At 39.4% G+C, this 21479-nt stretch overlaps 1 protein-coding gene across 2 annotated transcripts in view; it reads right to left on the minus strand.

The window, feature by feature from the left end:
• abcc1 (ATP binding cassette subfamily C member 1 (ABCC1 blood group)) overlaps nt 1-21479 on the minus strand; it is a 57510-nt gene that overhangs the window by 31596 nt on the left and 4435 nt on the right. For both annotated transcript variants that reach the window (XM_088069177.1, XM_042505863.2), the window contains exons 2-8: nt 18478-18654; nt 11746-11874; nt 10927-11064; nt 5800-5925; nt 5049-5110; nt 3920-4051; nt 117-344 (exon numbers count right to left, since the gene is read on the minus strand). In XM_088069177.1, the coding sequence (XP_087925303.1) occupies nt 117-344; nt 3920-4051; nt 5049-5110; nt 5800-5925; nt 10927-11064; nt 11746-11874; nt 18478-18654 (992 nt within the window). The remainder of the gene's footprint in view (nt 1-116; nt 345-3919; nt 4052-5048; nt 5111-5799; nt 5926-10926; nt 11065-11745; nt 11875-18477; nt 18655-21479) is intronic.

The raw sequence follows: 21479 nt of genomic DNA on the forward strand, positions 1-21479 counted from the left end.
CTTAGTTACTGACAAATTATACACAAAAAACAGGTAAACCCAATGTGGTCATGTGACTAAACCCAAAATTACATGTTGATGATGTTTTGAGCGGAAACATAGTCATGGTTTCTCACCGGAGAATCTCAGGCCCGACGAACATGAGGACATCCTGGATGATCTTATAGAGGCAGGAGATGAGGAAGTAGGGTCCGAAGGTCAGGCACAGCGCCCAGAGCAGGGAGGGCTCCTTGGTTTTCTGGGGGGTTTTGACAATCAAGATTTCAGACTCCTCCACAGCTCGGCCCTCTTTGCCCTCACTGTGATTGACCCGCTTGGGGGAGTACAATGTTTTCTGCTCCGTCCTGAGAAAAGAGAGAGGAAGGAAAGAAAGACAGCTTCAACAGCTTGTTTGCAATCATATGACAATTATGACATTAAATTCAGATGGAGGTCAGGAATTGATAAATCCACATACTGTCTGAATGGAAAAAAAACATAACTACATGAAAAGGTTGGATGAACCTATTGGCAGGTATCATCAGAAAATTGAAACTCATGTTGGATGTGTTTCATACAAAACGAAGAAAAGTAATTTATACCCAAACTTAAACGATTTGCTGGGCGTGGACACAATCGTGTTTACAAATAAGCTCATCCTCCAGACCTCCTAACATTACCAACATTATACGGCAAGCCATTGAAACTCCAGTGGACTGTATCTATTATAGGTTGCTAAAAACACGTCATATGACCATAGCATTTATATTCAAAGATGGGGTCTCTGTGCATACACTTAAGTCTGAAGAAGATCATTGGCTTGAACTGTCTCTTCAGGATGTGCCAGTGAACTTTTGGAAGCTGTAGTGTGCAGACCTTTTTCACATTTTCATTGCCGTCTTCTGTTGGTCCAGCACTTCTTTTTTTTATAAATGGTAAATGGACTGTACTTGTATAGCACTTCTCTTTTGACCACTCAAAGCGCTTGTACACTACATGTCACATTCACACACATTCATCTTATTTTTCATATGTTATATAATATATTTTTATATTTAATCTAGGTCATGACATGGAAAGCAGTTAACATATAAACCATATTACGCTTTACATGTGATCAAAAATTGATATTTAATATGTGAATGGATAATAAAAGTTTCTTTCCACTGACCAAACATTGACTTTTCTGCATTAATGATATCAAGTCGGTCACTCGTGTTGTAAAATAATGCTGTTATCAGTGTTAGTATACTCGCCTGGCATGCTGGCATGTTCAAAGTTTGCTTGCTTGCTACAGCTAATAGATGCATCTACTAAAATGTGCAACTACTAAAAGTAAATGACAGCTACTAGCAACTAAATAACAGAATATATAATTTTTTTAACCACAATTGCTGACACTGTTTCCATACTTCCTGCCAGTTCTTCTGCTAACTTCACACAAATGTCACAACTCAGGCAACTTGAAATGTCCTCATTTCCCACTCGTAATTACAACTTTGAAGGGCTGTTCATGAGCTCATAACTCATAAATCTGGTCAATAGAATATTTCTGAGGAGCACGTCACAGCAGCATAACTTTAAACAGGCAGAATGGTGTCTATCCCACTCCCACAGAACCCCTGATCGCCTGCTATCAGCACTATGTAACTTGGCCAGCGGGTCGCGGCTCTCTGATGAGAAGTGCATATGGCTTTATAGCAGGGTACAAGCAGCCTTCACCAAAAAATAAGCCAGTTAGCTCTTGTGTATCTGTATACACTACCGTTCAAAAGTTTGGGGTCACTTAGAAATTTCCTTATTTTTGAAAGAAAAGCGCTGTTTTTTTCAATGAAGATAACTTTAAGCTAATCAGAAATACACTCTATACATTGCTAATGTGGTAAATGACTATTCTAGCTGCAAATGTCTGGTTTTTGGTGCAGTATCTACATGGGTGTATCAAGGCCCATTTCCAGCAACTATCACTCCAGTGTTCTAATGGTACAATGTGTTTGCTCATTGCGTCAGAAGGCTAATGGATGATTAGAAAACCCTTCTGCAATCATCTTAGCACAGCTGAAAACAGTTTAGCTGGTTAGAGAAGCTATAAAACTGACCTTCCTTTGAGCAGGTTGAGTATCTGGAGCATCACATTTGTGGGGTCGATTAAACGCTCAAAATGGCCAGAAAAAGAGAACTTTCATGTGAAACTCGACAGTCTATTCTTGTTCTTAGAAATGAAGGCTATTCCATGCGAGAAATTGCCAAGAAACTGAAGATTTCCTACAACGGTGTGTACTACTCCCTTCAGAGAACATCACAAACAGGCTCTAACCAGAGTAGAAAGAGAAGTGGGAGGCCCCGCTGCACAACTGAGCAAGAAGATAAGTACATTAGAGTCTCTAGTTTGAGAAATAGACGCCTCACAGGTCCTCAACTGGCAGCTTCATTAAATAGTACCCGTAAAACGCCAGTGTCAACATCTACAGTGAAGAGGCAACTCCGGGATGCTGGCCTTCAGGGCAGAATGGCAAAGAAAAAGCCATATCTGAGACTGGCCAATAAAAGAAAAAGATTAATATGGGCAAAAGAACACAGACATTGGACAAAGGAAGATTGGAAAAAAATGTTATGGACGGACGAATCGAAGTTTGAGGTGTTTGGATCACACAGAAGAACATTTGTGAGACGCAGAACAACTGAAAAGATGCTGGAAGAGTGCCTGCCGCCATCTGTCAAGCATGGTGGGGGTAACGTGATGGTCTGGGGTTACTTTGGTGCTGGTAAGGTGGGAGATTTGTTCAGGGTAAAAGGGATTTTGAATAAGGAAGGCTATCACTCCATTTTGCAACGCCATGCCATACCCTATGGACAGTGCTTGATTGGAGCCAATTTCATCCTACAACAGGACAATGACCCAAAGCACACCTCCAAATTGTGCAAGAACTATTTAGAGAAGAAACAGGCAGCTGCTATTCTATCTGTAATGGAGAGGCCAGCGCAGTCACCTGATCTAAACCCCATTGAGCTGTTGTGGGAGCAGCTTGACTGTATGGTACGCAAGAAGTGCCCATCCAGCCAATCCAACTTGTGGGAGGGGCTTCTAGAAGCGTGGGGTGAAATTTCTCCAGATTACCTCAACAAATTAACAGCTAGAATGCCAAAGGTCTGCAATGCTGTAATTGCTGCAAATGGAGGATTATTTGACGAAAGCAAAGTTTAAAGGAAAAAATTATTATTTCAAATACAAATCATTATTTCTAACCTTGTCAATGTCTTGACTATATTTTCTATTCATTTTACAACTCATGGTGGTAAATAAAAGTGACTTTTCATGGAAAACACAAAATTGTCCGGGTGACCCCAAACTTTTGAACGGTAGTGTACATTTTTGTAGATGATCTTGCGTACAATAAGGAAAGTTTTTAAAAAAAAGTTGGTCTCAGTGCTGTTTGATTCAGTGGCTGAGGCTAAGGAAGGGGAGGAAGAGGATGGTGATGGAGGATGCTAAGAAAAAGAGAGACTGACCGAGCAAAAAGCCGGACTACAGTTAATACTGGAAGGCTTTACACATTAGCGAGAGCTTCGTGAAACAGTAGGCTGCGAGTACAACAGTGAGCTGGCTGTGTTGCTGTTGGACAGGTGAGTAATCCGCTTGTTTGCAAACTTAATTTCATTTTTGTTGCACTATATTGTGTGGCCTCTCACAAGATCTTTGCTGGCTCTGCATCCCTCAGTTCGTCTACAAATGCACGTTATCCGTGTTTGTTTTACGATATGTGGTGTTGCACTCAGAGAACATCGGTGGGCGCCAGAGCTCACAGAGCTGATGTTGCTTTGAATGCTGTTTGAATGTGCACAATAACTATGCATTGTTGAAGTATTACCAGAGCAACGATGAGGAACCTCTGTGTATATAACTTGCAGCAGTCTCTCCCTGCTGTACTGAGCTGCTCACCTTTTGACTTTTTGGCACTCAGTGTTCCAGCGGCGCACCAGCTGTGGAACCACTCTCTGGGAGCGGTCTTCAGAGTTCAAAGACCATAGGTCCTTTTCCTCCAGTGGACGCTTGTAGCCCGTTACCATCATCCTGGTAGAGACAAGAGGTTAGATGGAGGAGGAGGAGGAGAAGAGAGGCATTCACCGACACAATACAAAGGATTCAGGAATGCAAATGACGCAAGAGGTCAAAAGGAAAAGAACATCAAAAGACCAGAGGGTTACAAATGCTCAGTGTACTCCTGTCTATCCTGTAGACAGAAAGAATACTTCGACATGTTCCCCGAAGGAGCCGGGGATCAAACGGCTGACCTTCCGATTGGAGGACGACCCCAGTGAACCAAAGCTGCCGCATCTGTTTTTCCCACCAAAGAATAAGATAGTGTACAGGTTCATTTTCACTTTGAACTCTGTTTATGATTTAAAGGTATTCTATACTGCATTTCAAAGTAAACATCATTCTGATTAAGAATATAGTGAACTATGAATGGTTACTGCCAAATGTGATTTTATAGATGCTTCTTTAGAAGCCAGCGTGGGCAAACACTACAAACACATTCAGTGGTTCAGTAAGAGCAACAACAACCCTGCAAATAAAATAAAATAGTATTCTTGTTCATATTGTTTGCATCACTGAAGGACGAAGGTGGAAAAAAAAATAATTTGTAAGCATTACTGTAAGTGCAAGGCTTTATTCGGCTCAAAAAGTTTGCATTTATGTCATATTCCCTCAGCTAAAAATCTGTTTTAATCATAGATTGACTACTTTTGAGAGTTTCAGCCTTTCCAGGAGTTGATTCGTGCTTTTTACGCTTTTTAGTCAGTTTTAAGCCAAACCTCATAAACATACATAAACTGGTCCTGCCCAGGTTAGCAAGGCAGCACAAGTTAAATAAGGATCTAGCCAGGTTAGAAGAGAGCCACCTTTGTGAAATGGGAAGCTCAATGTACCTTGTTAACCCAATAATCTTGGTGTTTGGCCTACCCCTCTGGTATATGACAGCATAGGACACAAGCTACAGACTGACAGGACATTCATGCAAAGTCAAAATCAAATCTGGCTACAGTGGTATTCTTTGTGTGCCTACCTGGTGATCCACCAGAAGGATATTCTGGAGAGGAATGAAGCTCCAGGCTCCGGGCAGGGATTCTAAAGACAAAAACATTACTGTTAGATCCAAAAGATGTCTCTGCTGCTGAGACACCAAGAAAAGAGTGATGTTTGCAGCAGCATCTAGAAGGTGAAAAATGTTATGTATTTTCAGTGTGTCCATTTAAGATTGGGTGACTGAAATCTGGAGGAACAGAATCAGTCAGTGTGACTGCACACTTTAACTGGAAGACAGGAAGCAAAGATGTGTGTGAGGTGCAGGGACACCAGCACACAGGTGCTGTGAAAGCAACAGGACAGTTACTGGTTTTGGCCCATAGACTTGTCTTGCTCACCAACACAGTCAGTAGTTGGAGCTGCAGCAGTGGCTTATTTGCCAATCATTTTTTTGTAACTTTTTAAAGATTTCTTGTTGCTCATTGCCTTCTTTCAATGTTTTTGAAAGATGTCAAGCCAACTTCAGTGTTAGTGTTAAAGTAATTTTAAATCTTTAGCACCCCTGATTGGCCTAATAGCGCCAACAGTCTCTTTCTCAGTCATAACTCATTTAAATCTGATAACCCAAAAAGGAAATACTTCTTGTTTGATTCAGTGTCACCTACATTTGTTTGTTTGTGTCACTGTCTCATTATTATTGTTTACAGTAAAGCCAAACAACATTTACAGAAAACCGTGATATGTATGAGTGAGAAACTTAAGAGAGAGGAAGTGGAGTGAGGTGGTCTCACCGAGTCTTTGACAGCCTGGGAGAAGAGGGGGGGCTGGTCGGTCAGGCAGGACAGGAACAGAGCCACCAGCAGCAGAGCATAGTAGATATAGAAGGTGGTGTACCTCCACACGCAGACTGTTGACAGCTAAAAGAAAAATTAGACAATGCTTTTAACTCATGAAACTTGTCTTTCTAGTGTAACATGATGCTTTGTATGCTTGTTGTAATTATTGTCCTTCCTGAAGGTACCTGTATTTCAGAGCTTAGCTATTACTAATTATATATTCCACACTGACCAGTTGACAGCCCTTTTCAACCAAATCAGCTCTGCTTCTTGAACCAGTTCTGTTCAGGATTCTTGGAACCTCAGTGCAATCCAGAGAAACAGCTCAAGTTTCAACCACTTTGTGCTCAACTATTGTAAACAATAATGTGTCATCAATGCATGCCGTCGCACAATGCACAACTGAAGTAAACAGTAGCAGCAAAACTGCGGATCACATTGATTACCTGCAAACTTTTTTTTCTGTTATTACAGATATTTGTTTTTACCAAAACAACAAGCATGGACCCTCTGTTAATGAGACCTCTGCACACTCTTCTAGCCTGAAGATTTCTCACTTGACTTATCCGTTGCTGCCTTCTCTATCCTCTCTTCACGACCTGCAGAATGACACGCCCACTGAAGTTGTCACTGTTTGCACTTCAGGTCTTGGAAAACCTGCTATTTTTGGGTTCCACCTTAGAATGAACCTCTCAGGTTCTGAATGGGGATGGGGATCGTTCGTTTTTTTTTATATTGATACCATTATTGAGACTTCTTTTTTTTTCATACATATTGAACTTTTTGCAAAACAGGGAAGACAAGGTACAAAGTACAACAATTGCTGACAACTACACTGGCAAGCTAAGACAGCAACAAACAAGCAAACAGACAGAAAAAAAACAAAAACAAAAACAAAAACTGACGGGCAAAAAATGAATAGACAAAAATGGATAAATAAAAATAAAAAACAAATAAATAAATATATTCAGGGAGTCCAGAAGGCTCATGGAGGACAGCATTCTGAAATTATTTCAACCTATGGCCCCACATCCCCAATCTCATCCTTTGAGATGCAGATACACCTAGGTAACCAAGAAATGGGTCCCAGGTCCGGTGAACAAAAAGGGTTTGTCTTTTAAGGCTTTTGAAAAAGCTTCAAATGAAATGATACTTGTCATACCTTAAAGTCACATGGGTAAGAATGGGAACTTTATCAGTGATCCATGTGACCATAATTTCCGTGCACTGTGCAGCAGAATGTGCAAAAGGTCTTTGTTGTGGAAATCAGCAGGTAGCTCGTCATTTAGTCCCAATAGACAAGTCCTTGCACCAAGATGTAGTTGGCTTTTAAAAATTACATTAAACTGCTGACAAATCGTAATCCAAAACTGTTGAACACGAGGACAGCTCCACAAACAATGAAAAAATGATCCAACAGTAGATTGACATTTGATACAAAGATCTGACAGAGCCGGGTTGATTCTGTGTCTGGATTCAGGGGTGATATAAAGCCTATGTAGAATTAGATGCTAGCACATTAGAGGGCTGTCTACACAGGGCACTCCAGGCCTCAGGCTCTATAGTACCCAGATCTGCTTCCCACCTGGTCTTAACTTTGTCAGAGTTATCTGCATTGAGATTGCAAAAATTCTTATAGAGCTTTTGGGTAAAAGATTCAAGCTGCATATTGTTCACCAATAGAGATTCTATAGGAGAAGTAGCAAGTCTACCAGCAAACTCTTTTAAAGTTGACAGAATAAAATTTCTAACTTGCAAAAATTTAAAGAAATCTACACTGGGAACACCATACTTGCTGGAAAGTGAGGATTGAACCCTCCTGAATCATGTCTCCAACAACTTTAATACCTGTATTAATACTGTATCCCTCTTATTTCCTGATTTTTCGCCAGATGCACAACATATTTTTTTTAACACCACATTGTCTTTTATTAGTGTTGCAACTTTCCCAGGAGAGATGTATAATAAATTCCATAAGGGGATCACATCCAAAGAGGCTGATTCACGTTCAAGTGAGGCAAGTGGAATTGGGCTCATCTATGAACCATTCCAAAAGAAATTTGAACTGTGTGGCCAATAGGTAAAATAAAAAGGATGGTGGAGCCAAACCATCATGTTTACCAGGAAGACAGAGAAAGTTGTATCTTAGCCTCGGCTTTTTTGCACCAAATAAATGATACAGTAGAGCTGTTTAGCTGTGAAAGAGTTTTCTTTGACAATATAATTGTTAACATCTAAAAGGAAACACAAGAGAAGCGGGAGGACATTCATTTTATCAGATGGATACGACCCAAAAAGGATAGGGGTAGGCCACACCACCTATCAAGGTCGTGTTTTATTGTTTGCAAAGGAGGAGCAAAGTTTAGTTTATATAAATATTTTAATCATGCAGAAACTTTTATACCTAAATATAAGAATCATGCTGGGGACCAGTGGAAAGATTGCGAAATGTTCAGATGTAATGTTTGTGAGTTACAAAGAGGCATGGCTTCACTCTTAGAAAAAATTATCTTGTAACTGGAAAAAGAACCATAACGACAAATTAACTCAGTCAGTTTAGGAATAGAATGTCTTGGTGAGTCCAAACAAAATCAAAACATAATCCGCATACATAGTGATTTTATGCTGTTGATCATTTAAAAGAAGTCCTCTAATATGAGTGTCTTGTCTAATGGTTGCGGCTAGGGGCTTCATAGATAGGGCAAATAATAATGGACTTAAGGGGCAATGCTGCCTGGTTCCCCATTCAATACCAACATTATTGGACCTGAGCTCATTAGTAGCTACAGCAGAAAGAAGAGTCATACAAGATCCAGATCCACTTACTAAACACTTCACAATTTGTGAAGTGTGGAGAATAAATAGGGCAGTTCCAGCCTATCAAAAGCTTTCTCCGCATCGAGAGAAATGACCAAAGCTTCTGGGCCGTACATTGAGGAGTGTTGAATTATGTTAAGCAGTTGTCTTACATTATGTGAAGAATATCTCCCACATATATCTGCACTAAATCCATCAGGGCCCGGGGCTTTATTGTTAGGATTTCGCTCTGAGTTAATGGTTTACATAATTCTTCTCTCTACTCGTCTGTACATTTTGGTGAACCCACCTTTGAAAAAAAATGTATAATTTCTTGCTTAGAGAGTAAATCAAATTGTGAACGTTTTAAAGTACTGTTGATTTCTTTATTATTATTATAGTTGAGTGTGCCGGTCGAATCTCTAATATATCTTTTGTGTACATACTTATTCTATTACTTACTTATTATGTGTACATACCTTTTTCCTCTATGTACATACTTATTTTATTACTTATTTATTGTTATTTGTTATTGTATAATTGTGTTATTGTTATTTTCTTTGTTACATTCCACTTTCTCTTTTTCATGCTGCTGTAACATTTGAAATTTCCCCCAATGGGGGATCAATAAAGGAATATTCTATTCTATTCTATTCTATATGAAATATTCTCAGCATAAGTTTTATTTTGAAGAAGATTATCTAAATAGCGATTAGGTTTATTAGCTAATTCGTACATCCTTTGCCTCATGAAAAACAGATTTTTCGGCCTTCTTTGTTTCCAGTTTAAACCTTTGAAGCTCTCAACTTTGTTGAGTTTCGCCATGCACGTTGTTGCGGCGTCCTCAGAGTCTGAGATGTGGCTTTCAGCTTCCCTAATTTGTGTGTCCAGGGTAGTAATTTTAGATGAGCAGGCTTCAAGTTTCTTTAAAACTGGGTCGATCTTTTTGTCGAATGAAGCTTCTACACCTTTGAGCACTTCAGCAGTGATCCTCTCCACCAAGCAGTCGGCGTCTACCTGATCGAGGAGTGGCAGTGTATGGTCCACCATATTGGCTTGACTGTCGTGTGGCGACTTAACTTCTCCAGACTTAGCAGATTTCGTGACGAGGTTGACTTTTTTGAGTGCCAGGCATTCTCCAACTTAAATACCAAGATAGCCACTCACTTTAGCCGTATTTTGTCTGAAATAAAGTCCAAAAACGATGCCAAGCTGCGGAAGCATGTACTCCACCATTTGCGTCACATGACCCATATCGAGACTTCTTAATGATCCAAGTCTTTATTGATACCACTATCAATATTTTTTTATTATTTGATGGAAAGACAAAGTGACTTTTATTTTCATTTTAATATTTTAATTGAAATATTTACTTTGAAAAGTAGTAGCTTATATGATGTGTTATAAGATTATCAGAGCTCTCAATGGTAAGTTAAACAGGTTGTAATTCCATTTCTACTGTCTGGGAAAACAAATTTCTCACCCAAGCAACTGTATTATTCAAGTTTCTCACCAAAAAAAGAACTCTTTTTTGTTACATTAGAACACATTATGAAGACGTTTAATTTACCGTTGCCTTGTGGTCATTTCGCTGAGTCAACCTTGAACACATCACAATGAAACATTATGCAGCCTGGTTTATTTAGCTAATGAGCTCTCATCCTGCCGAATTCAGCCTGGATTTCATGTCTGGATTACTAGTCTTAACTGATGAGACTTGCTGCAGAGTTTGGGTGTGCTTACCGCTGCTGCTGTGAGTGGATAACGATGAAGACTGAGCCGGCTGTGCAGCGTTGAAGGAGGGTTTTTTTTTTTTTTTAACCCAAAGACATTCGAGTGCTCAGCCATGGAGGTTGTGTTCCCCCCTTGACCACCAGATTTCTTCTTGTCTTGGTTTATACCTGTTGGCTGGCTATTGTATTGTATTAAAAAAAAAGTTATTGGACAATCAATATATGTGGACCATTGACTGGATCTAAATGACATGATTCGACTCGAGATGTAATGTTATATTATAGGACCCTCAGGATTCGATACTCAGGCAGTATCAGTAAGCTCAAACGCTACTGATTTTCAGGTTTTGAAAAAAGTGGAAACGAGTCCTCAATAGAACCAGGTTTCGATCCCCATCCCTAATTCTGAACCTTTTTCTAAATGCTCAGAACAATTTAAAATGAGGTGCAGGAATCTGAACAGAACCGGTTCCATGTGGGTGGAAAAGGGCGAACAGGGGTTTATAACCTCTGTTCATCCAAATCTAGATTCCTCTGCTAATTCCAGACTGACCTGGTCCAGGGCCTGGAATATCTTGGACCTGAAGGTGACTGTGGCACAGAGCAGTGCCAGCAGCCAGAAGATCAGCATGACACCAGACGACTGAACCCCTTTCATCCGTTCATACTGGATCACCAGGGTGGCCAGCAACTGGAGCAAAAACACACCAAAACACATCAATACATCAGACTTAACAAAACACACAAAAATGACTTTAAACAAGCAAACCTAAATAATTCTAAGCTTTCCTCCATGTTATGGAACACAGAGAAAGTCAACACATTGCACTGATGATGGTCCTGTTTAAAAAGTTCAGTCTCAGATGAGAATTAAACAGCCCTGCTTTGTTCCAGTTTTGGTTGCAGCTCTACCACCTCCTTCACAAGTTCAAATGTGTTTAATGGTTTACTTTATTTTGTCAAAAGACTGCAAGCTTCTCTTGAACACAGTTAGTGGACAACAGATCCAATCACGCCTGAACGCCTTGGATTTCATTGAAAAAATGTCAGGGAATGGACTGTAACCTTTTCATTAGCCCTTTTGTCTAACTCAACTGAAGTTTGTGGATCTTAGTTATAAACCTTGTTTTCACTGTTATTAAGGTGCAAACAAAGACAATTAATAATAACAATTAATTAGGTACAAATAAACTACTCTATTAGAAAAGATGCAATTTGAATTTCCCTTTAATCAAACCTCTATTCATCAAAACCACAGTCTAAAAAGCTTCTACTATAATACATCCAGACAGATTTGCTCTACTGCAGAAAAGCTTCTCACTGACAAACACACACACACACACACACACACACCACAAAGATAATATCTCACCATGGTGAGGCCCAGTAAAGTGGGACTGACGAGGTGGACGGGTGCGGGGACTCTGCTGCCATGACTTCTTTCCCAGAAAGAATAGAAAACATCTGACCAGCAGATAATCCAGAGTAGAAGGCCAACCGCCTGTGGGGAAAACAACAACAACAACAACTTATTTTGACTTGTTGTAGATTCTGTTCAGTGTGAATCTTTAACTCTCTCTAACTATACAGAATAGATGTATTATTGTTAAAGTGAATGCTCTTTTTACACTTTGCAAAGTTAAACACTAAAAAAAGGCAATTTAGTGTTTGCATCTTGTTACCAGGGTTACCAGTGTACTGACTGGATGTGTATGTGATTACATGACATATTATGTGATTAATTGAAAAGGATATTGCAACCCTTATTCAGCCTTGTTTCTACCCACAGACATGTTACAGAACTTTGTTAAAATAAAAGGAAGTCCACTAAAAAAACATTATCTCACCGCCTGGTGCCATGTTGTTTTAAAAAAATAAGATGACAACATACCACACTAAAATTAAATTAAAAAACTAAATGTGTGTTAGGGATACACAATATTGGAGTTTTACTGATATCCAATATGCAGATTTTTTCTAGCTGATTTTGCCCAATTTCCAATGTTGATAATAATATATGTGCAAATATTTTTCCACCTAAGTGCAGAGAACATCGAGTCTCTCCTGTGGTATCAACATGTTGTGCCTGCTTTTATTGTGATGGCTCAGTGGTGGCAGATTCAAATATGATGCTTTTCAAAATATGCACATTCACTGGGCAAAACAATAAAACTACTTTAGCCTAGATTACATATAAAAGATGCTATATTTATTCTAATGTGACATATTTGGAACAAAACTGTAAATTCATCCCACATTAACAGGACTGGATGCTGCTCTGACTGAGACAAACCTAAAAAGAGCCAAAACCAGGGACAATTTGACCTATTTCAATTAACCCATTAATGTCCTTAGTGGAATTTCAAAATTTATTCCACAGCATTTAAAGTACTAGCTGACCTAAGAACATACCAGTTGGAATTTTTCAAATCGGTCAAAGTATGAGGCTACAGCGCCTGTTTTTCATAACATACTTTTTTTTAGTATTTAGTCACAAAGGGTTTCTCGTTTTTTTGATTTTCCATGAAAACACACCCAAAAAATAGGTTAGCAGCATCAGATCTTAATCGTTTTTCATACATAAATTGTCCAGACTCTTATAATACAGATACAAAAAGAAAAATGATAATTCATTGATTTTTCTTGCTCCAATTTGACATTGTGCACAGTATAGAGGCATTTTATGATGTATTTCTTGGGGGGTTAAAATGGGGTTTTAACTTTGGAAAATATCTGTTTAGACTCTCAGTCTTCCACCCCAACCTAATATCACTCACTCACTCTGTCTCTCTTTCACTCTCTCTCTCTCACATAAAAACGCAGCTGCAGGTGCAGCAAACATATCAGGTTTGTTCCAGTTCTGTTGGCTGCTGTCAGTCTTGATGAGAAGCACATGCAGAAAGGTGCTGTAAGATACTGTAGATTGGACAAATCTTCAAAAAAGATTCAGTTTGAGCTGATTAACATGTTTACAGTTGATGCTGCACCTGCAGCTGCATTTCAAAGACCAAAGATGTGTGTCAACAAGCGACTGACTATGGGTTTAGTTCTTTGTGTGTGTGTTGGTATGTGTGTGTGTGCGTGTATGTGAGACAGAGTGAGTGAGTGATATTAAGTAGGGGCGGAAGATCTAAACAGATATTTTATTCCCATTTAAAACCCCATAGACATACAAAATAAAATGCATCTATACCGTGCACAATGTCACACTGAATTATCATCAATAAGTTATCATTTTCTTTTTAAATCTGTATTATTAGAGTCTGGGCAATGTGAGTATGGAAAAATATTAAGATCTGATGCTCCTAACCTATTGTTTTGGATGTGTTTTCAAACAAAGGTCAGTAGTTCCCATGTATTCCTATGGGGTAGTGAACCCCATAGGAATACATGGAAATCCATGGTCAAAGAACCATTTTTCTCATAATTTCTCCCTAGCAACACATTGGAAAATCTATTTTATAATTTATTCTAACTTCAGTCTATCTGGTTATTAAGTGCATGAATTGTTTTGAACATGCTATCATGTGAACCTTTATTTCTACCAGGGTTTATAGGAAAAGTGATAAAATGACTAACCCTATGTGACTAAGTACTAAAAATAGTATGTTACAGAAATGGTTGTATCTTAAGGACCTATATCACATTTTTGGTACCATTGGAGTCAGAACAACTTGAATTTCAATAATTTGTTATTTGTATGTATAATATTTAGCATATAAAATAAGTGCTAAAGTTATTTTTGTGATTTTTTTCATCTTTCAACTTAGTCTATTAATTAAGGCATGATACATTACAGATATTGAAAATTTATTTTTTGACATGTGTAGCCACACGTCTTGACACTTAACACAGAAAATGTCATGTTTCTATCTCTAACAGAAAAATATCTATAAGGCTTTTACTTAACATACTAAATATGGTATAAGGACATAAATGGGTTAATTAAAGTCTCGTAATTGAAGCATCATCTTGTCAGACTGTCATATTGGCAGAAATGTTCATTTCAGACCGATGTCAATATTTCACATGAAAGCTGTTATCTGCCAGTACCCAAGACTTTCTGATATTATTGTGCAACCCTGATGTGTATGCACTTAAATACATACTAGCACCACAGGAGAGACTTGATGTTCTCTGGATCATTTTCAGGATGTGACATTCAGGTGAAGTAAGTAATTGGTCACAGTGTTTACAAGGGAAGCTTGTGTTTTTTAACCTGGACCCAGTATTAGGGGGCTGGAAAAGCTGTTTAAAATTAGTCTAATCTGTCAGCCAGTAGCAGCAACCACGAAACTGTTAGCTGACAAAAATATCAGTGTCAGCCTACAGTCCAAAAGCCATGATAGCTTTCCTAGTTGACAAATAGTTGCCTAAGTGGACAACAATGTTCGCAATAAGATTTTATTTGAGCCTGAATGACATTCGAAAGTTTGCTGTTTCATCATTTTTCCCTTCATTTGTTTGTGTTAAAATGGGCCATGTGTTTGTGATGACGTATACAATGTTCTCGCTGCTCAAATCCGGCTACAATACCTGTCAAATTGTGCACAGACTCGGCCTACTCAGCAAACCGCAGGCCTACGCTGGCGTGGAAATAACGTCGATCTAGTGGCTAACAAAGAAAATCATTTTGTGCTGCAGCTAGCGGCCGCAAAACAGGCTGCAATGTAACCACTCAGTGCAATAATGCAGCCTCAATGTTCAAACCGTTATTATGAGTGTCTGACAAAGAGGGATGTTAACGTAAAACCGTAAATCGAATATTTTTGACTGGTTACACACATCAGTCTATAGGTTGATTTGCATTCACACTCACTCACACACACAATCTGCTAACAGCTTGAAAGAGAGCCGCTGCCTCTGATGTTAAACCTGCGCCATGATGCAACTTCTGAGGGGGAACTACCACAACCCAGCACATCTCAGTTACTTGCCTGTTGGTCTCCAAAGCTATTTAAAGGAGGCTGGAACACGTCCTTTGACCCCATCGGAGCAATGGGGTATGACGCATGTGCAATGTAACAGGAGCTGCTATGTTGGAGGGTTACAGCAGACGTTGCTGGAAATACAGAGATGGTGTCCGCTCAGGTGCGCATACAGTGCGCTATTTTTAGCTTCCAAATGTGTTCTCGGCCTGACAGAACTTATGGGCGAGTTTGACTGAATGGCAGCTGGTATACAATAAAATGTTTCATATACAAAGAATCTGTTTTTGGTCTTTTAATTAAGATGTTTTTAATAATTGCAGAACTGTAATTCTCACCCAATATATTTTGACTGCAGATGCCTTAACATGACTAGGTATGCTCCTCGTCAATGCACCGACCTCCCTCAGTGGATAGTTAGGGATAGTTACTTTAGAGGGGGGAAAGGGTGCTGCAAAACGGGTCAGGCTAGGGATGGGCAATAAAACCAATAACGATTTCTATCACTAAATAACTTTTCCGCGATTGAAATATGAGACGGAGTCAACAGAATGCCGATAGAATGTATTCCAGCCATGTTTTGACAGATAACACAAACAGCCAATGATAATATGAATAGCGCTGTGGCGAACCAAATGCAGTGAACAACTTTGACTAAGTGTTTGACAACCGAGTCATATGTGCTTCCACAGTGTTTCATTGTGGCAGATCAAACAGCTATTGATCTGACAGCAGCGCAGTGAGACAGACAAACAGAGCGCAGATTCTCCTCACAGCAACATGTCTAAAACAGACACATTTGGTGGAAAGTGACTTCTTTAGACTTCTACAGACTACTTTGTGTTAGTTTCAGGTTTAATAAGACTTTGGAGGAATTATTTAGAAACAGCAGGATGTATCGCTCCATGTCTCATCCAGCCGCTCGCACTGAGCTCTCATTATTATTACCAGGGGCAGATGCAATCTTTTCGGGGCCTGGGGCCACACGCACGTGAACTTATTTTCACCCTTTCTCTCACTGGTACTGTAAGACGTAGGTCTATTCAAAATTTGTTTTCTTTCCTGAGTAAAATGATTGATAGCACAGAAGTTTCACAGAGGTTGAAGTCAGAGTCCTGCAGTCAGGAGAGGCTGGCCTATTATTAGCACAATGTGCTTAAATATACCTGAAGTTTGTTTAAGATGGAGCTTTTAATTTTTATATAATGCTGGAGAGTTTAATAAATAATAATAAATCATAGTTTATTACACTCCAACACACCATGGTCACATGAAACTATGTCAGTGAACTATGAGGGCAAAAAACAAACAACAAAAAAAGAAGCAAAAGGCACAATAATCATTCATTAATGGTAATGGAAGTAAAATCTTTAATTAATTTTGATACTGACTTTAGGTATGAGGTTCGGACCTTTGCTGGGGGGAAATTTTAGTTACTGAACCACCAGTTGGTGATGCCTGTTCTACAGTATATTCATCATGTTCAATGTCTGACAGAAAATAAATATTTAAACCAAAATTAACCTCATGATATTTTCATATCTCACTTAGGAGTGAAAGGGAATCTTTAAGCTTGACAGAAATAGTGATTCGATGTACACTCACCGGCCACTTTATTAGGTACACCTTGCTAGTACCGGGTTGGACCCCATTTTGCCTTCAGAACTGCCTTAATCCTTCTTGGCATAGATTCAACAAGGTACTGGAAACAGTCCTCAGAGAGTTTGGTCCATATTGACATGATAGCATCACGCAGTTGCTGCAGATTTGTCGGCTGCACACCACATCCCAAAGGTGCTCTATTGGATTGAGATCTGGTGACTGTGGAGGTCATTTGAGTACAGTGAACTCATTGTCATGTTCAAGAAACCAGTCTGAGATGATTCGAGCTTTATGACATGGCGCGTTATCCTGCTGGAAGTAGCCATCAGAAGATGGGTACACTGTGGTCATAAAGGGATGGACATGGTCAGCAACAATACTCAGGTAGGCTGTGGCGTTGCAACGATACTCAATTGGTACTAAGGGGCCCAAAGTGTACCAAGAAAATATCCCCCACACCATTACACCACCCCCACCAGCCTGAATCGTTGATACAAGGCAGGATGGATCTATGCTTTCATGTTGTTGACGCCAAATTCTGACCCTACCATCCGAATGTCGCAGCAGAAATCGAGACTCATCAGACCAGGCAACGTTTTTCCAATCTTCTATTGTCCAATTTTGGTGAGCCTGTGCAAATTGTAGCCTCAGTTTCCTGTTCTTAGCTGACAGGAGTGGCACCCGGTGTGGTCTTCTGCTGCTGTAGCCCATCTGCCTCAAGGTTCGACGCGTTGTGCGTTCAGAGATGCTACCTCGGTTGTAACGAGTGGTTATTTGAGTTACTGTTGCCTTTCTATCAGCTCGACCCAGTCTGGCCATTCTCCTCTGACCTCTGGCATCAACAAGGCATTTTCGCCCACAGAACTGCTGCTCACTGGATATTTTCTCTTTCTCGGTGCAGCAGATCGTCCTGACCATGTGTACATGCCTAAATGCATTGAGTTGCTGCCATGTGATTGGCTGATTAGAAATTTGCGTTCACGAGAAGTTGGACCTAATAAAGTGGCCGGTGAGTGTATATCGTGATATATATCAATACTGACTGATATGAAAAAAATGATCGTGACAAGACATGTTTCCATATCGTCCAGCCCTAGGTCACGCATAAAAAAAAATGTAAGCACTGATGAGGCACTTGAGCTTTTAATATTGGTTTTGGTGAAGGACAAGTTGAAAAGGTAGTATTTGTTTTTTGTTTTTTTTTTTAAAAAGTCAGTCCCCCGATAAATAAAGTAAAGTCCCTCAATGGACCGGGCGACAGCAAAATATATTTTAGCCATCTTTAAAAAAATCAATATCAGTTGTATCATATCAAGTGTACACTATTTTTGCATATTGCTTCCACAACAGCTGATGGAGACAGCGGTAGAGCAGCTGCTCGGCCATTCAAAATGACTTTTTTTTATATATATATATATATAACGGCTTCAAATCTCCATTGTTAATGGCTTTCTGACAGTAAGGTAAAGAGGTGAAAATATTCTAAATATATCGTAGGGGACAGGCAGAGCAGAAATAATAAAATTAAATTAAAATAATTCTATCCCATAATAATGAAGGGTCACATGACTCACAGTTTTGGCCTTGTTGAGGTGACTCATACATATGTAGCCACGGTCATGGCTGCGGAGGTAGATGAGGTAGATGGGGGCACAAATCCAGAGGTAGAGGCATGGCAGCCACACGAGGACGGTGTTCTGAAAACACTGCGTCAGGTCTGGGTTAGCAGTGTACCACGTACGGTTCCAATCCTGGCCGAAGAAAGAAAATGATTATTTATTTGATCAAAACATCTGCTGCCACCAATAGATTTTCTGTTTTTGGAGCATAAAGGGATAGTTTGGGATTTTAGAGGTGGGGCTGTATGAAATTCATATGTATAGTCACAGTTTCTGGCAGTCAGCACGCTCCTGGTTTGCAGAAACACACAGGGCGCGCACCACGCAGGGGCTGAAATGCACTTTAGCCACTTCAAAAGAGGCCCACCTAAAAATGTAATATCAGTCTAAGTGGGAGCTGTATTTTGAGTATTTTCACTGCTTTACCTCACCGTCACACAGTTTTTTCCTTTGGCACTACATTTCTCATCAGCCACCGGTCACCTCTTTCGGTGAGAGAGTGCTGTTAGCGGCCATTAAGTGACCCGTCTGAAATGAAATTTTGCATTGAAAACACTCAATACAGCGTTAACTTAGACACATACTGTAGTTTTTAGTTAGGCCATTTTTAAAGTGGTTAAAACATATTTTAATATCAACCTCTCTATACAGCAGGGTAATGCTGAGCTGTGGGGTGCATGCCCCATCTGTTTCTGCAAACCAGGAGCATGCTGACTGCCAGCTACTGTTTGTAATACACTGACTATACAAAAGCATCTCATACAGCCTCACTTCAAAAATCTCGAACTATCACTTTAACCTTAGTCAGGAGTGCTGTTGTTATAAATATACTGTTAGTTATTATAGTCACAAACTGATGCTGAGGGAAAAAGAGAACTCATGGAGAGCTCTGCCTGTGTTGCATTCATGGACTGGCAAAAACCTCCGTATTCAGAAAGGGGACACAGAATTATACAAAGAATACATGCGCATTAAAAAAAAAGGGTTAGGTTTTTGGAAAGACTGCTAGCTCCCTGGGGTGGTTTCTGCTGGAGATGGGGTTAGCTTTGCTGGGGTAAGAAGTTGGGCTCTGGATTTTGTTATAATGAGTCAGTCAGCTGGTCTGGATTTGGGAAGTTCCCATTGGAGGATAGCTCCTGGAGGAGGTTTCCCCTCCTCTTGTTCCAAATCACATCTTCAGATGAGCAAAGAGCAAGCCTCCACCCAGCAGGACAAAAAGGGTCATGAAGACAAAGATAAAAGCAAGAAAGGGGGTTAAAGGGAAAAAAGGCAAGAGCTCAGAGCCTGGTTTCTCAGATAAGAGTTTGTTTTGAAGTTTTGGTCTGCCCACCCAGAAGACGCATCCTGGCCAATCACAGGGACTGCAGAGTTCTGGGGAGGAGGAGTCACCATCCCCCTCCATAGACAGACAGTGTCGCCTCCTGAACACTGTTACTCCTGTTACTCTTTTGATCAAAAATGTTACATTTTAACCAGGACAGAATTTTTAATGTTGCATTCACTATCTGTTTGTTTAGGACAGAATGAGACCTATGTGGATAATTCAGCCACTTTTAAAAAAAATACCTAGCCTTTGGATCAATGGGCCAGTGCCAGATTTAGGGGGATATATGAGCAGAAATGGATTCTAATATACCAAGTATGTTTTCTTTAGTGTATAACCACCTGAAAAAAAGAAATGTGTTTTCATTACCTTAGAAAGAACTGTTTATATCTACATAGAGAGCAGAAACGCTGAATTTTTAATATGAAACTGCTTTTCAGTAATTTTATTTTTCATTTTATTATATCACTGAGTCCCCCTAAATATTGCACACTGTTCAGTTAACTTTAAACTAATAAACCCAATAATATAATATAATAACATATAATTAACATGTCCTGACTAATGTAATAACATTTTTACCGGTAATGTAAAACCTTTCAGGTAAACTGATGATAGAAAAATGTAGAGGAATGATAGAATAGAATAGAAAAGAATAGAACAGAAATTTTTATAAAATGTAAAATGTGCAACCAAATTCATAATGCTGTTAGTGTCATGTTCTCCTGCTGAAAACACATTTAATTCATACTCATGCTGATTTGTTGTTGGGCAGAGACTGTCCATTAGAAGGACGCCATAAGAAGATGTTAAAAGCTGAAGAAGATGTTTAATCTTACAAAAGTGAGCAATTAAGGAAAAACCGTCATCTCCATGAAATTTTCTTTTTCATCTGACTCAACAGTGATTCTTACTGAATAAGTTTGCATTGGTCTTATGAACTTCCATTTTACACACCCAAATATAAACCAAATAAATACCAAACATTTTAAATACATTCTATTTGTATATTGATCATTTTTTACTAGTCCTGTAATGTTACCTCGACGACTCGCAGTCAACATCTATCTCAGCTCAGCTGCCTGTTCCACCACTAGATTCAGGTCAGGTGGTGTGTGCTGTGCACTACAACACATCACCTCAGTACAGCATATCTCTATTGGTTTAATAGAAAGAAACACATCTGTATTGTTGAGTGTACTGAGGATCATACCTTTGGGATTTCTGAAATGTATACCTTAATACCTTGATACTGCCCAAGACTAACAGCTCTTGTTGTGTGTTATGTGCTACGACATAGTACCTAACATTAATTATGCTCCGGGCACAAAGTAAGAACAGAACGGGAGCACAGCAGGTTCGGTTTCATTCCTTTCTAATTGCCACTGTCAGTCGGGGCATTTCGTCGGAAATCACTTTGTGAAGTTTTTTCATACACATTAATCTATATGAGAGAGTGTCAGAATGTAGTTTGATCAACCAGAATGACTTAATTCTTACAGGAAACTTTACCCACAAAATGACCCTTAGTAAAACAATGAGTCGCTGTGAATTTGTGACGAAAACATTGTTTTTCTTGCATGCCATCATGGAAAATGTCGAACATATTGACAGCAACACAATGTCCAAACGG

The sequence above is a fragment of the Plectropomus leopardus genome, chromosome 18 (genome assembly GCF_026936395.1).
Source record: "Plectropomus leopardus strain MGB_pleo_1.0 chromosome 18, ASM2693639v1, whole genome shotgun sequence".
Lineage (NCBI taxonomy): Eukaryota > Metazoa > Chordata > Actinopteri > Perciformes > Serranidae > Plectropomus > Plectropomus leopardus.